Source organism: Emydura macquarii, unplaced genomic scaffold (genome assembly GCF_026122565.2).
Source record: "Emydura macquarii macquarii isolate MOO-44397 ecotype Brisbane River unplaced genomic scaffold, CSIRO-AGI_Emac_v2 contig_2871, whole genome shotgun sequence".
Classification (NCBI taxonomy): domain Eukaryota; kingdom Metazoa; phylum Chordata; order Testudines; family Chelidae; genus Emydura; species Emydura macquarii.
In genome coordinates, this window is record NW_027133008.1 from 211,364 (window position 1) to 225,847 (window position 14,484).

The window sequence follows — 14,484 nt, forward strand, 5'->3', positions numbered from 1 at the left end:
TTGAAAAGAGACTATGTATAAATGTCACCTTCCTACTCAGCTGGTCTGTCCCCGGTGTGTATCAGAGTCACAGCTGCTGCCTCTAGGGATTAAATAACATATTAATTTTGTTTAACATTGACAGCCCCGCAGAGCCAACATAGCCATGAAAAAGTGCACAAGATTTGTGTCAGGCTGCGTATCATCAGTATCAATTAATTTCCAATTGCAGGACAAAACTTTTTTCATCAGAATCTGCCCACAGTTACACCTGGGTCTGGTTTGGTACAAGTCTAACTAAAGCCATCATTTGAAGACAGCAGAATTGCACAGCAGCATTTGGTCTGCAGAATCTTTATTGCTGGTGATGATGCATGAGCAAGAAATAACCCAGCTTGCTTCTCAGATCCCATGCTGAGCTTGCAATGTTTGCTGTTAGAAAAATAACATCTCTTTACTTTTTACCCGAGCACATTAAATCTGGAGTCATGAGAGATGATAAGCCTGGTGCATCACAAAGCAGTTGATATGTGGTCAGCACTTTGAAATGGATGTGGTCAGAAAAGAGATTATGTATCATCCGTGTCATAGAATGAAAGTCCTTTTTCTCTCGGTTATATCTTCATGGGAAAAAAGAAACTCATGTTCTTAACTCAAGTTAGCTAACACACAATCAACCCTGCAAGGAAAAGGATGTTTGAGTTTTCACATGAGTTAGCAGGTTGAGTTAAAGACCAGGCTTCCACCAATTTAAGTTGACCTGCTAACTCATCTGAAAACTAAGTATCTGAGTACACACCATTTTTCATGGTGAAAACAAGGCCTCAGTGATTCCTGATCAAATTTGCAGCGTTTCCAAATCAAAACATGATTTTTCTAACCGTCAGACTTACAAACTCAATCTGGAATATGAAAATCCATCTGTGTTCTTTTTGTGTCTTACATAATAATGCCTAACACGTTATAGCACTTTCGAAGTATTGTACAAACATTAGTTACAGCAGCTGCCATGCCAAAAGAACAGTTAGAAAACACAGTGATATCTGAGACTGCCACCTTTTTCTCCAGAACTTAGAACTGGAGATTGATAACTAGGTGGTCAGGGTTGGCAAATAAGGTTTCCTTAATGGCTTGTGCTCTAGTTAATCCTCATCACACCAATGTGAAATTGTTAAAAATGATTGTGCACATTTTACGGATGGGCAAACTGAGAGATAGAGATGTTAAGTGACTTGCCCAAGAAAAAACAGTCCCTGACTGGCAGAGCCATGATTAATATTTTTAATATTTAACACATGAATATAACAGTCTAGGCAACCCTGGGTCTTTGCCTCGTGAGTAAAGAAACAGTCCCTGCCTGAAAGAATTTATGATCTACACCAAGCAGATTAAAATCCAGCCCACTGTCACTCAGCTCTGCTGTGTGAGTAAACTACACACAAATTGGGCTGGAAGCAGAGATAGGTACATTCCCCTAGGATTAAAGTCTGGACAACCAATCCACATCCCTGATTAGTACCAGAAAGTTAGCTGAGTCATAGGTTCTTCTTGGAGCTGCAAAACTGAGCCAGAAAACTTGTCAGGTTGCTGATGTGTCCTGGTCAGCGGTAGAGCTGGGCGGAGAAAGGCAATTAAACCATTTTGTGGAGGATTTTGCTATTTCGAAATTTCACCAAAATTTTTTAAATTCCCCATAAAAGGCAGGGAGCAAACCCAGACGCGCTCGCCTCTGATGACCAGTGGAAACCTTTGTGTTCAGCACCTCTGCGAGAGGCTGGATAAGGGATGGAGGAGGGTGGGACTGCATCTGTGCTGTTAAATGTGACTGTGTACCTGTCTGTGAGTGCGTGCGTGCTCCCCTGGCTGGCATGGATCAGCCCCACTCTTCTGTGTGTCTTGGACCCTAGACTTCCCTGGGGCAGTCCATCGGGAAGATATCCCTAGAATCACAGACTTGGAAGCCTGGGCTCCCCAGCAGGCCACTGGGTGGGCAAACTGGTTGGAAACCAGGCAGGGTTTGAAACCTGTCTGCCAGCTTCCATCAGCACTTCAGCAAAATCACCTCCTCTCCACGCACTGTCTTGGTGTTCCAAAGAAGCACAGATTTATTGGAATTTTCCTTCCCAGCTCTAGGCAGCCAGTGGTGGCTGCAGGTTAGTTTTAGGTGGGATCGGGTAATTCACGTCAGCCGCATGTGCAGCGAGAGAAGGGCTGAGTTGCAAAGCGTCAGTGTCCTCAGCTCCCTCAGGATTCCACGAGGGGAGGATGCGCCTCATCTCAGAGAGCCAGGCCCTAGGTCAGGGCATTCCGGTGCTGTTTTGTCTAACAAGCGCTAAGCCGTTAAGTGGGATCCTGCTGCTGCGACTTTGGAACGTGCCCCCATTGGAACATGCACAAAGGCACTGCAGTCTCTGGCCCCTGGTGGATTTTGCATCTGGAAGAGCTTGTCCCTTGAATTAACTGCCGCATATTGTGCAGCCTTGTGATGGAGGCAAATTAAATCCGCAGCGATTTGATTTTCGGAGTGGGGCAGGGGCCTAGTTGCTTCAGTGGCAGAAATGCTGGCAGGGCCAGAGAGAGGACATTAGACGATGAATTCGCTCCTCCCGGATGTCTTCTGGGTGGCCGAATAATAGCTGCCCCTTGGCTGGCACACTGGGGATTGAACCAGAGACCTCCAGAGCTATTACAGCTTGATCTACAGACCCAAAATTAACAGCTAGAGAGCGGCAGGCACTACAACAATGCAGATCCCCTGCAGATCACCACCTGTAAAACACCCTCCCCAATGGGCTACGCAGCACGGGAGTACACTTGTTCTAGGGCTCTGTCTGGTCGAATTTTAAACCTCGCATGTTGGCTGGCTTGCACCCCTTCTCTTGTCCTCAGCTAGGACCATTGGAACAGCTGCTATCTCACTGGTACCTTTTTCCTGGTGTGAAGCACAGAAGCGGCCTTTAAGTGAAAAATAACGAGGATCACAAATGTCAGCATATTGTTTTAAACCCATGGAAGGGTTCATGGATGTTTAATTGCTACTTCACCGTAACTCGCTCACCCAGCACGAGCTGGTGGGGCAGCTGTACACCGAAGTACTTTTCCGATCATAATCCCACTCAAATGTTTGCACAAGTGCAACTCAAACTTCCTGATTGGCCTTGGCATTGAGAGAGAAAATATTTTATGATCCCAGCCACCCATGCTCTGATTGTTTCTGTAAAAAGAAAACAGGACTTGGCTCCTAATTGCCAGCTGCAGTGAGATAGATTTTAGTCAGAGTTCACAGGGTTTATGCTCACAGAGTTCAGCAGACTGGCTGCACCTTGGCGCTGGGTTCAGGCAAGGATGCAGGAGTGCTAGTGTGTTCCTTCCTGCTCATGCCTCAGTGCTGCGAGCTTCCCTACTAACAAACAGTTAAAGAATCAGGCTGTCTCCCTCACTATCCTTGTGCTAGCTGGGGCACGCTGCAGGTTCCTTGCTCTCTGTTTAATAGGAGACCTCCAGTGACCTAATCCCCATGTCACAGATCAGGTCTGAACACCCCCTTTTTTCTCCCCACCCACATGGGCTAACACCCAGCCCCAGTTGGCAAGGCAGATGCCTGCAGCGACAGTTTTGTTGGGGTGCACATGGAAGGGGCTTGCTGTTGATGGGAAGCGAAACTGAAGCCCCTCCTTCCTTCCCCACACCGCACCATCACCACTAGCCTGCGCATTTTACTATACATCCAGGAGGAGGACTGGGTCCAGGACTCACTGAAAGGGAACACGCTCGCAGGCCTCCTGGTGGGAAAGAAGAGGATAACAGCATTGACAGGCATCCCTTTTATATCACGTGGACAACCTCAACCCAGACCAGGATCCCTGGCTTCAAAGACACTATACTGCTTCCTCCCTTTTTCCCACCTGCCCCAGACTGCTGGGGGCTGGTTCTTGGGACGTGCACGTGCTGAACCAGGCGGTTTTCAGCAGAGCTGGGCAAATAACTAATTTTTCATTCACTGGCAGGTCCAAAACACTGAAAAACATCAGTTCTGGTCGAACCAAACCCTACCGTTGTGAAAAACATTGGCAAATGGAAATGGTTTTGTTTTGGGCATACAAAATGACCAGAGGAGGCACTTCCCCCCCATAACTTTTAGTCCAGAGGTTCGGGCACACATCCAGGGCAGGGGGTGACTCAGCTCAGCTCAGCTCTCTGGCAGGTGTGTGCGCTAACCTCTGGGCTATGCAATCATTCTCACACACTGTCCCTGGTCCAAGACGACTCATTGTGTTCCATAGCGGCAATTCATAGACATTCAGAATGACAATGAACAGTCACCGGGACAAAAAGAGAGCGTGAGAATGACTCTATAAGCCCAAGTTAGGGCACCCACATGGGAGACCCAAGTTCACCTTGTGCTAATAAATATTTAATTACTTATACAAAGTCTGACAGTTTGAATGAGCCCCTTCCACACACCCCCCTCGGAATAGCCCCCAGCCCAGTGGTCAGACCACTCTTCTGTAATGTGGTAGACCCAGTTTCAAATTTCATCCCTACAGTCAGTGGAGGGAATTGAACCGGAGTCATCCACAGGCTGGATAAGTACCTGCCGCCTTCACCTGCTGCTTTTTTTCTTGCTGTTTTGTGGATGGTGTCTAAATTCCTCCCCCACAAATTTTTGGTCCAAAACTATTTGGTGACTTCATCTAAAATTCGCAAATAGTTTTGCGTTAAACCAAACTGCAGTTTTCAGCAAATGACTTATTTTCTTTAAGATTTTTGCCCACCTCTAGTTGCCACCGTGAGCGGATCAGCTGGCGGGCGGTCTGCAAGGATTTATAAAAACTGGCCAAACACCGGTTTATATACTACCAGCCAGAACTCTGGGACAGAACTGGAAACGTCACATGGTCCTCCTAGTCCTATCAAATGGTTTTGCAGCATATGTGGGTGTAGCGAGGGTGGAAGGGGCAGATCTCCTTGAAGCAGTTTTCCTGTGTGCCTCGGCCACATTTCTCATTCAGTTTCATCTCATTCGATTCCTCTTGTATAGGCAGGGGTGCAAAGGGCCAAATATGTCAGGCAGATGCCAATAGGCCCCTTACATCCTTTGCTATTGTTGTTATAAACTTCTTATCAGCTTTAAAACACCCACTGGCTTAGAAGTGAGATTGCTCAATAGGCACGTGGGAGTGTGAACAGCTTCCAACCAAGCTGTGTCTCTTTAAATCAGAAGGTAACTTCGTAGAGAGGGGTGTGTTCTCACTCCCAGCTACTCCCCAGCAGGTAGTATCTGTTTTCTGAGACACAGCCGGGTGCCTGCCTCAGCCAAATGTAACCATCCACCTGTCTCCCAAACCGGCATTTTCTGAAGGCGCATCCGTCTCCCACTCAGACTGTCCTGGACTGAGGCAGTAGAAAGCCATTGAAAAAAATCCGTCCCAGGGAGAGGGGGATGGAGCAGCAGCTCTGAGTTTAGCTGCGGAGGAGGACCTAGGACAATGGGCATGTTCTTGCCGGGGGATCATGGGCAGCTCCTTCGGCTCTGGAACTCTCTGGTGCGCAGGTTTCAGAGTGAAAAATCCTGGGCCAGGCGCCTGGATGAAATCAACCTGCTGCAGCAGAAAAGGTAAGTCCCAGCCTGGCTGCTCCCTCCTGCTTTTTGCTTCAGTCCCTTCTCTCTCGGCAGTCCCCCCCAGGCTCTTTCTCTAAGAGGTCAGTGGAGGATGGGCTCCCAGCATTCGCCTATGCCCTGGCTATCTCTCCTCCAGACAGGGGATCTTGTCATTTCACATTTCCAAGGCAACTGTGCAAAACACTGTAACTGGATCCACAAGGGAAAAGCTGCTTGTAGTTTTTACCTGCTTTCTGCACCTGGCTGGGATGCAAAGAACAATCTGTCTCCAGCCAGCAGGGAAGCACTTCTGTCCTTTCCTGTGTCGCTGGCTTTAGGGCAATCTTTGCTCCTTGAGGTGTTACAGACGTCAGCCAACAGACTTTAAATTAATCTACCCCACCCCGGGCACCCTAATCTTGGAAGTGGGACCCTTAAACCGGTCCAGATTGGGGGGGGAGGGGAGGAAGCAGAGTGGATGGGGATCGTGTGCCAGCTGTGATGTTCTGTGGTCTCGTGTGAACGGTGCTCTGCCCCCTTCTCAGTGTGGAATGATTGTGGTCAGACCCACGAGTAGTGCTCACCTCCTATTGAGATGGGTTTGTGGCAAGGGGCACAGCGATTTCTTCTTACTTTGTTCTCAATCTCCAGAAATGTTTCTGCCTGCCCACAAGTCCTCAGAAAGGAGAGGGCCTCGCTCCTGGCCTGCGTCAGCCACTGAGTGAGAAGGAGGTCTCTGCAGTGAGACACGAGGAGCAGCCTGTGCCCTCCGTCTCCTCCCTGTGCTGCAGGGTTTGCTGTACCGAGGGGCTCACCAGCTGAACCCTAACGCTGGGTTCCTGAAGGGCTGGCAGCAAACCGTGTCCTTCAGGTTCACTTTGGGGGTCGAGTCCTAAGAAATGTAACCTTCCGGGATTTAGCCTACCCCTTCCTGCCCTCGAGGAGCCCTGGGGCTCTCGTTTTACGTTAGACGTCTCCTCAGCCTGCAGGGCTGGAGTGGCACCAGTGCTGTCCCCACAGCAGGTGCCTGGACGCGGGAGGTGCGTGGTGAGGGCCTGCTGTCCTCACAATCCAGAAGGGTCTTTCTGGGCGGGGCAGTAATAGCGCAGCAGGAGCAGAGAAAACGCTCCCGTGACCCGTCGGTGCCCAGGGCAGCCACCTGAAAATGCCAAGGGCAGGGCAGGCTGTAAAAGGAGAGCAGATTCTCCCAGCATTGGTGGGTGACACTGAAGTCAGACTTCCCAACCAGCCACAAACAGTGCTTCTGATTCCCCGCATGGTTATCAAGACGCCAGTATACAAATGCACACAGCCCCCTTTACTGCATTTCAGTCTCTGGCTCTCAATCAGCCACTAGGTCCAGTAAAGAGACCAGTTATTTAAACTCTGTGCTCTTTACCATAAAGGTTTCTCCTGACCCAAGGGGTCAGCCACAGCACCAGATCAATAGAAGTTTGGATCTTACCTAAAATACCACGCTGCCAGCCCATCCTTTAGTAACTAAAACTAAAGGTTTATTGTAAAAAGAAAGAAAGAAACCATAAGAGAAATGTTAAAGGATTAAAGCAATCAGATACATACAAATGATTTAAAAGTCCATATTTATCAGGTTTCCAGTAGAATTGTGGAGTTTGCAGGCTTGTATTGTCCCTCTGGTGTACATCTAGTACCTGGATGGGACTCAGTCCTTTGTTTCACAGCTTCAGTTCAGTTGCAGATGAGCTGAACCAGAAGTAGGTAGGTGGCTAAAGGCTGAAGATGACTGAAGACAAAATGGATGTGGTGCAGCTGCCTTTTATGTCCTTTGGCCTTTGCCATGCTGCTTGTGGAATTTTACAGGAATAAGATGGAGTCCAGAGTCACATGAGTAAGTCCTGGTGACTCATCAGGTATATCCCTGGCTTCTCCCCTTGGCCCATTGTACCTGTGAGTTTCCTTAATGGGCCATTAAGCAGGCTAGTGCTGCAGCCATCCTGTCTGGGGTGTCGCCCAGACACAGCACAATTTGAAATACAGATATATCAACCATATCCATAGCTTCCATTACACACATAACATATGAACATAGACATCATCATCTTACTTAGCACATTATAGCCTTTCTAACAGTACCTGACATGGCATATCTCACATGAATTATTATGATTCTGATGAATTGACGTTAAAAAATATAATAAATGCCCCCCCCCCACCCCAGTCCAGTCAGCGTGACAGCTCCTACCAGATGGAGCCCATGAACAGAGAGGCTCCCTAGCCCTGAGCACAATCGAAAGAAGTGATTGTCCGAGTGCCTGCAGATGAGGAAAGGCTGGCTACTACGCCAGGGGTTCTGGGACACAGTTTTAGGCAGCTGGTTGGGTGCATGGTGTTGACTTCCTGTGACTGGCCATGTTTGGCTGCGTGGCTAGGCTGATTAGTGATCCACACTGCTGTAGCAAACCTTAGACACACTCAATGCAATAATACCTATCATTCGTGTGACACTTTTCATCAGTAGCTCTCTCAGTGCTTTACAGAGATGGTCACTAGGGAAATGACTTGCCCAGTGTCACCCAGAAGGCCTGTGGGAGAGACGGGAATAAAAGCCAGGTCTCCTGAACCCCAATGCTGTGCTCCATCAACTAGCCCACGCTGCCCATCCTTTGCTCTCTTATGGCAGCTTCCAGCTGAGGGTAGCTAAGAGTTTCACAGACATTAACGAACTAATCCTTGGACAAGTAGAATTGTCTCTATTTTACAAACGGGAAAACTGAAAACAGAGCGGCTGAGGCCCATCCTCAAAGGTGGTCAGGCTCCTAACTTCCGTTCATTCAGTGAAAGTTATGAGCCTAAATACCTTTGATAAGATGGGCTAAGTCACTTGCCCAGGGTCATCCAGGATGGCACCCAGAAATCTTGCTTCTGAATCCTCTGCTTTAACCACTAGACAATGCTCTTTGCTGCTGAATTAACATATTGTTAAATGAGAATCATTGGGCAATGAGATCAAAAACAGCAAAGACAGATGTTAGAATACGTAATGAAAGGGTGAGCAAATGCTACTGAAAATATTATAATACCGTTATGTAAATCAATGGGGCACCATCTGCTGTAATGAAGCATTCATTCAGTTTTGGTTATTTTATGTCAAAAAGGAGATAACAGAAAATGTGGGGGCTTGGAGATGGATGACAAAACTGATTTAAAGGCATGAAGAGACTCTGGTAATGAGGAGAGATTGACAAGGTTGAAATTGTTGAGTTTAGAGAGGAGATGTATACAAGGGCCAGGAGAGGGGTTTACAACACAATGAATGGGCTAGAGGAGGTAAATTGGACACTCCTGTTTATCCCTTCTCATAATCCAAGAACAAAAAGTCGGCTAATAAAATTGAAAAGCAATACATTTAGACCTGATTAAAGGAAGTCGTTTTTTATGCAACGTATAAATAACTTGTGGAACGTGTTGCCACAAGGTATAAATGAGGTCAAGGGTGTGGCATGATCCAAAAAAGATTTAGACACTTCCATGAATAATGAGAACATCCACCGTTATATATCCACAGGTGGGATAAAATTGTGCAAGAGGTAGAAACTCTCATACTTACGCTAACCACTAAAGCCCAGATCCTCCAGTGTGTTTAGGCACCTAGCTCCCTTAAATACCTTTGAGGATCTGGGCATAGTTACCTGAGATTCAAGAGAAACCTCTCCTTAGGACGTGTTGTTACAGAAGGGGCCTCTTCGACTTTCCACTGAAGCATATGGTACTGGCCACAGCAATGACAGAATACTGGACTAGGTGCACCACTGTTGTGATCCAGTATGGTGATGCTGATCATGGGCACCGAGTATAATAGGCCAGGGGAGGTTAAAGCTCCGCTGAATGCCTGGGCCATAGTGGCCCCGCCTCTTCCCTCCTCCACTGCACTCCCCTTCCTGCTGCTCGCTGTGTGCCGCCCGCAGTGGGGCTCAGATCTCCTCTGGGTGGCCCAGGCTTAGGACTGCTCCAGGGCTGGAAGGGGGCCAGGGGTGCTCCAGGCACCTGCCAGGGTTCAGGGCTGCACTGGCGAGCCGACTGTTGGGGGAAAGTGGGGGGCTCAGGTGGAAGGGGCAGAGGCTAGTCTCCCCAAAGGGGGGGTGCACGCACCACGCATGATGCCTATGTTGCTGTGATTTCATACAGTAAGAAAGCTATCCGGTCCATATGGGGGAGTGAGTGCAGGCCTAGGGGTAAGGTGGTGCTGAGTTCTTATCCTGGCGTTTGGCCTTACATGCCTTAGTTTCCCCATCTGTACAATGGGGACAGTGATATGTACCCACCTGCCTCCCAGAGGTATTGAGAGGAAAGGGGGATTAATGAGTTAATGTTCATAAAGAGCTTTGCTTTGAATAAATAAAGTGCAGTAAAAGGTACTAAGTGTTGTTCATATTGTAACATATCTGATATGTTTATAAACATGAGCTGGATGCCCTTCCAGTTGCATCATTTCATTGGTGTCCATATACGCTCAGATTCTAGCATTGCGATTTGTATACGGTGCACCCCCTCCTGGTATGTGAACAACACAGGCCTTCAGCAGGGTGTATGTACCTCATGTTGTGTCAACCCTGGGGGGCAAGCTGAAAACCAAAAAGGTTCCTCGGCGCCTAGTGGGAATTGGACTTTCATGGAGCACTGGCTGGCGCCTCCTTCGGGATGAACATATCGCTTGCGAGTTGAGCAATGCGATATGGTGCACTCTGGCGAACTGCCATGGAGTTGGCCTGTTATCACAGCAGTAATGAACCACTCAGATGTGATTGATGCTTACAAGTTGCTTTTTAAGACATCGTTATCTTTACTTAGGGTTTTATTATGTAACACAAACAGCCCAGAGCCATTTGATCCTTATAGGCTAGATTCTAACCTCATTGACACTATCCAACCACAGAGACCTCAGTGGATTCGTATGGGTGTAACTGAGGCTAGAATTTGGCTCTGTGGCCCAAAGTCACCCCGAGTGTAACGTTACTTCAGCTGAATACGAGCAGGGCTGAAGCAGGTGCTGTGGAGCTGCTTTTCAAATGGTGTTGGCAAGGCTCGGTATTTCTGCAAATCATCAAGCCCTGTGGGTTTACCTCTGACCAGAGCAGCAATCTGAAGGATCAAGCGAGACAATTCTTTTCACTTGCTGAACCATTCCTGGTCAGACTGAGCAGTAACATCTCACCAGTATTGCTCTCTGCCTGAGCCTTATGCTGACGTTAGGCTCCGGCCCATAAACAAGAACGGACGCGTCAATGGCCTGAAGCCAGCTGCAATACTGTTTTCTGGGATTTCCTGAGGTCATCAGTTACCATAAGACATTTTGTACCTTCAGATGTTCTTTTTGTTAGTAAGGGGAATCTGATTAGATATGCCAACCTGGAGCTCAAATGTATTTACTACACTCTATTAGGACATCACTGTGCAGGTGTTTATAGGTCTGTTGGGCCAAAGATCTATGTTTTAAAGAATCATAGACACTAGACATGAAAATATCTTCTTACCTCATGTAGTCCATCAACCTGCCAGTGCTGGAGTATTCTTCACGGTACACCTCTCAAAGCATTCAGCACATGGAATGGTTAATACTGAGATCTCTTAGGTTCTGGAATGGCCTTCCAAGAAGAGTGGTGGAAGGCCTTTCTCTTCAATCCTTTTAAATTGGACTGTCTAATACTGCCAGTCCAGCTGTATTGTATTCTAGGATATAGTCCTGACCTGGTCTGGTGAGGAAAGAACAAGATGTGCCTTAGTGGGAACTTTCCATCTCTCTGATTTTTATGACGATGATAATGGGTTGTTAGTGCTATTTTTGTAATGTTCCGTTTTATACTTTTCCCCCCTTGACATTTTTTTCAAACAGGATGGATAATAAGTCATTAAAAAAGATTACAGTGCTTTTAAGCTACGTTTGTAACTACTCTGAGGAACGTACTGATTTCTAACAGATCCCATCCTGAAGGAGCTCTGCAAGCGATGAGTATGCACCTGAAAGGTTCTGCTTGTTTCGGAGAATCACCCAAAGTTTGAATGTTTGGCTTAACCCTCTTGGGGCTGCAGACCAGACGGGGCAATTTCAGGAGAGAACAACCTTTCCCTCAAGAATTCAAGAGCGTCAGTGCTGTCTAATACTTAGAGCAGGGCACTGAGAGACAGAAGACCTGGGCTCTTTTCTCACTCTGTCAATGTCTGCCTGTGAGATCTTCAGCTCATCCTTTCGCCACTCTGTGCCTCTGTTTTCCCATCTGTATCATAGCAATAATAGCAGATGCTTTTTGTAAAGTTCTTTGAGATCCTCAGCTGAAAGGAGCTGTAGGAATATGCAGCGTGTCACTTCCCACTTCATGTCAAGCTAAAAATACCATTATAACAGTTTGTTTAGCTTGGTTTACAAACAGAAATTGCACCAATTAGACTTTGTTGTTTTCTAAATCGATTTAGCTAAATTGGTGCAATTTCTGTGTGGAGAGAAGCCCTTACAGTCCCAGCTAGGCTCCAGACGTATGGAAACAGCCATGGTGAAAATAGAGAACTAATGCGGGGGAATACATCGACCTTTACAGTGCACTCACAAATTAAGTAGCACTGCAGTCTTCTCCAAAGGCGTTTGAATAGGAGAGGAGAAGGAGTTATGGAAAGTACTTGGACAGTAGTTAATCTCAAGTCTCGTGTATTTTATGTGCATAGCACCTGTCATCCAAAGATCTCAAAGCACTTTACAAACACTAGCAAATTCAACTTCACATGAGCAGCATATCATCATTTCCCTTTTACAGATGATGACGAAAGTGGGCCTCACAGAGGCTAAGGCCAACATTTTGAAAAGTGTTTGCTAAATTTGTCAGCCTCCATAGGAAACGTAGGGGCTGATTTTAAAACGTGTTCCCTTTTGACAACAGCAACGATCCAGCCTTCAAAATAGAGATTGGGGAAGTGGAAGGGTATGGTGTAAAGGGGACAATATAGGACACACAAGAGGGGCACAGTAGGGGATTCCTAGATTCCAAGGCCAGAAGGGAATTTAGACTGTGATCATCTAGTCTGACCTCCGGTAGAACACAGGCCAGAGAACTGCCCCAAAATAATTCCTAGAGCAGAGCTTTTAGAAGAAAACAGCCAATCTTGACTTAAAAGTTGTCAGTGATGGAGAATCCACCATGACCCTTGGTAAATTGTTCCAATAGTTTAGTCTTGTTTTTAAAAATCTAGACCTTATATCCAGTCTGAATTTGCCTAGCTTCAACTTCCAGCCATTGATTCATGCTATACCAGTCTCTGCTAGACTGACCAGCCCATTATAAATGTGTTCCCCATGTAGATACTTACAGACTGTGATCAAGTCATCTCTTAAACTTCTCTTTGTTACGCTTAAATAGATGGAGCTCTTTGAGTTTTATTAGGCAGGTTTCTAATCCCTTAATCATTTTTTTGGCTCTTCTCTGAATCCTCTCCAATTTACCAACATCCTTCTTGAAATGTGGGCACCAGACCTGCACACAGTGTTCCAGTAGTGGATGCACCTGTGCCAAATACATAGCTAAAATAACCTTTCTGTTCCTACTCATGATCTCCCTGTTTATGCAACCCAGGATTGCTTCAGCTCTTTTGGACACAGTGTCACACTGCCTGCTCATGTTCAACTGATTATCCACCCTACAACCAAATCGTTTTCAGAATCACTGCTTCCCAGGATAGAGTCCCCCATTCTCTAATTGTGTACACATTTACATGTATTTGTATTAAAACGCACATTGTTTGCTAGCTCCTAGTTTACCATGTGATCCAGATCACTCTAAATCAATGGCCTGTCCTCTTCATTATGTACCACTCCCCAATTGTTGTGTCATTTGCAAACTTTATCAGAGATGATTTTATATTTTCTTCCAGGTTATTGATAAAAATGTTAAAAAACATGGGGCCAAGAACAGATCTCTGTGGGACTCCATTGGAAACATATCCAACTGATGTCAATTCCCAGTTTACAGTTACATTTTGAGACTTACCTGTTAGCCAGCTTTCAATCCGTTTAATATATGCCATGTTCATTTTGTCACTAATTTTGTTCTAGTTTTTTAATCAAAATGTTGTGCAAGTCAAATGCCTTACAGAAGTCTGAGTCTATTATGTCAACAGTATTACCTGTATCCAACACACCTGTAATCTTATTTTTAAAAAATCAAGTTAGTTTGACAGAATCTATTTTTCATAAACCCATGCTGATTTGCATTCATTACATTGCCCTCCTTTAATTCTTTATTAATGATTCCTGCATCAGCCGTTCCATTACCTTGCCCAGGATCAGTGTCAGGCTGACAGGTGAATAATTATCTGGGTCATCCTTGTTACCCTTCTTAAAAATTGGCATAACGTTAGCTTTCTTTCAGTCTTCTGGAACTTACCCAGTGCTCTGAGACTTATTGAAAATCAACATTAACGGTCCAGTGAGTTCTTCAGCCAGATCTTTTAAAACTCTTGGATGCCAGTTATCTGGATCTGCTGATTGAAAAGTGTCTAAGTTCAGAAGCTTCTGTGTAACATCCTCCAGAGAAACTAGTGGCATAGAAAGAGTGTTATCATCACCATATGTTGAGCCTCTAACATCTGTTTTACCCCAAATACAGAATAGAAATATTTATTGAATGCTTCTGTCTCTTCTGCATTATTATTTATATCATTTCTATCTAGCAATGGACCAATATCATTGTCGGGATTGGTTTTGTTCCTCATATATTTTAAAAACTCCTTCTTCTTGTCCTTTACTGTTTTGGCCATAGATTTCTCCTTTTGTCCCTTTGTTTCCCTCATTCATTTTCTGCAATTCCTAACTTCTGATTTATATTCATTACTATCAACTTTCCCTTTCTTCCATTCATTATATATATAATTTTTTACAGCTG

General features: G+C 45.9%; 1 protein-coding gene across 1 annotated transcript in view; it reads left to right on the forward strand.

Annotated features, from left to right (window-relative positions):
• Window positions 1-5,468: 5,468 nt before the first annotated feature.
• The window catches only part of LOC137166536 (transient receptor potential cation channel subfamily V member 6-like), a 55,259-nt gene continuing 46,243 nt past the window's right edge, over window positions 5,469-14,484 (forward strand). Inside the window, exon 1 of the mRNA XM_067568307.1 lies at window positions 5,469-5,596. Within this exon, the coding sequence (XP_067424408.1) occupies window positions 5,469-5,596 (128 nt within the window). The remainder of the gene's footprint in view (window positions 5,597-14,484) is intronic.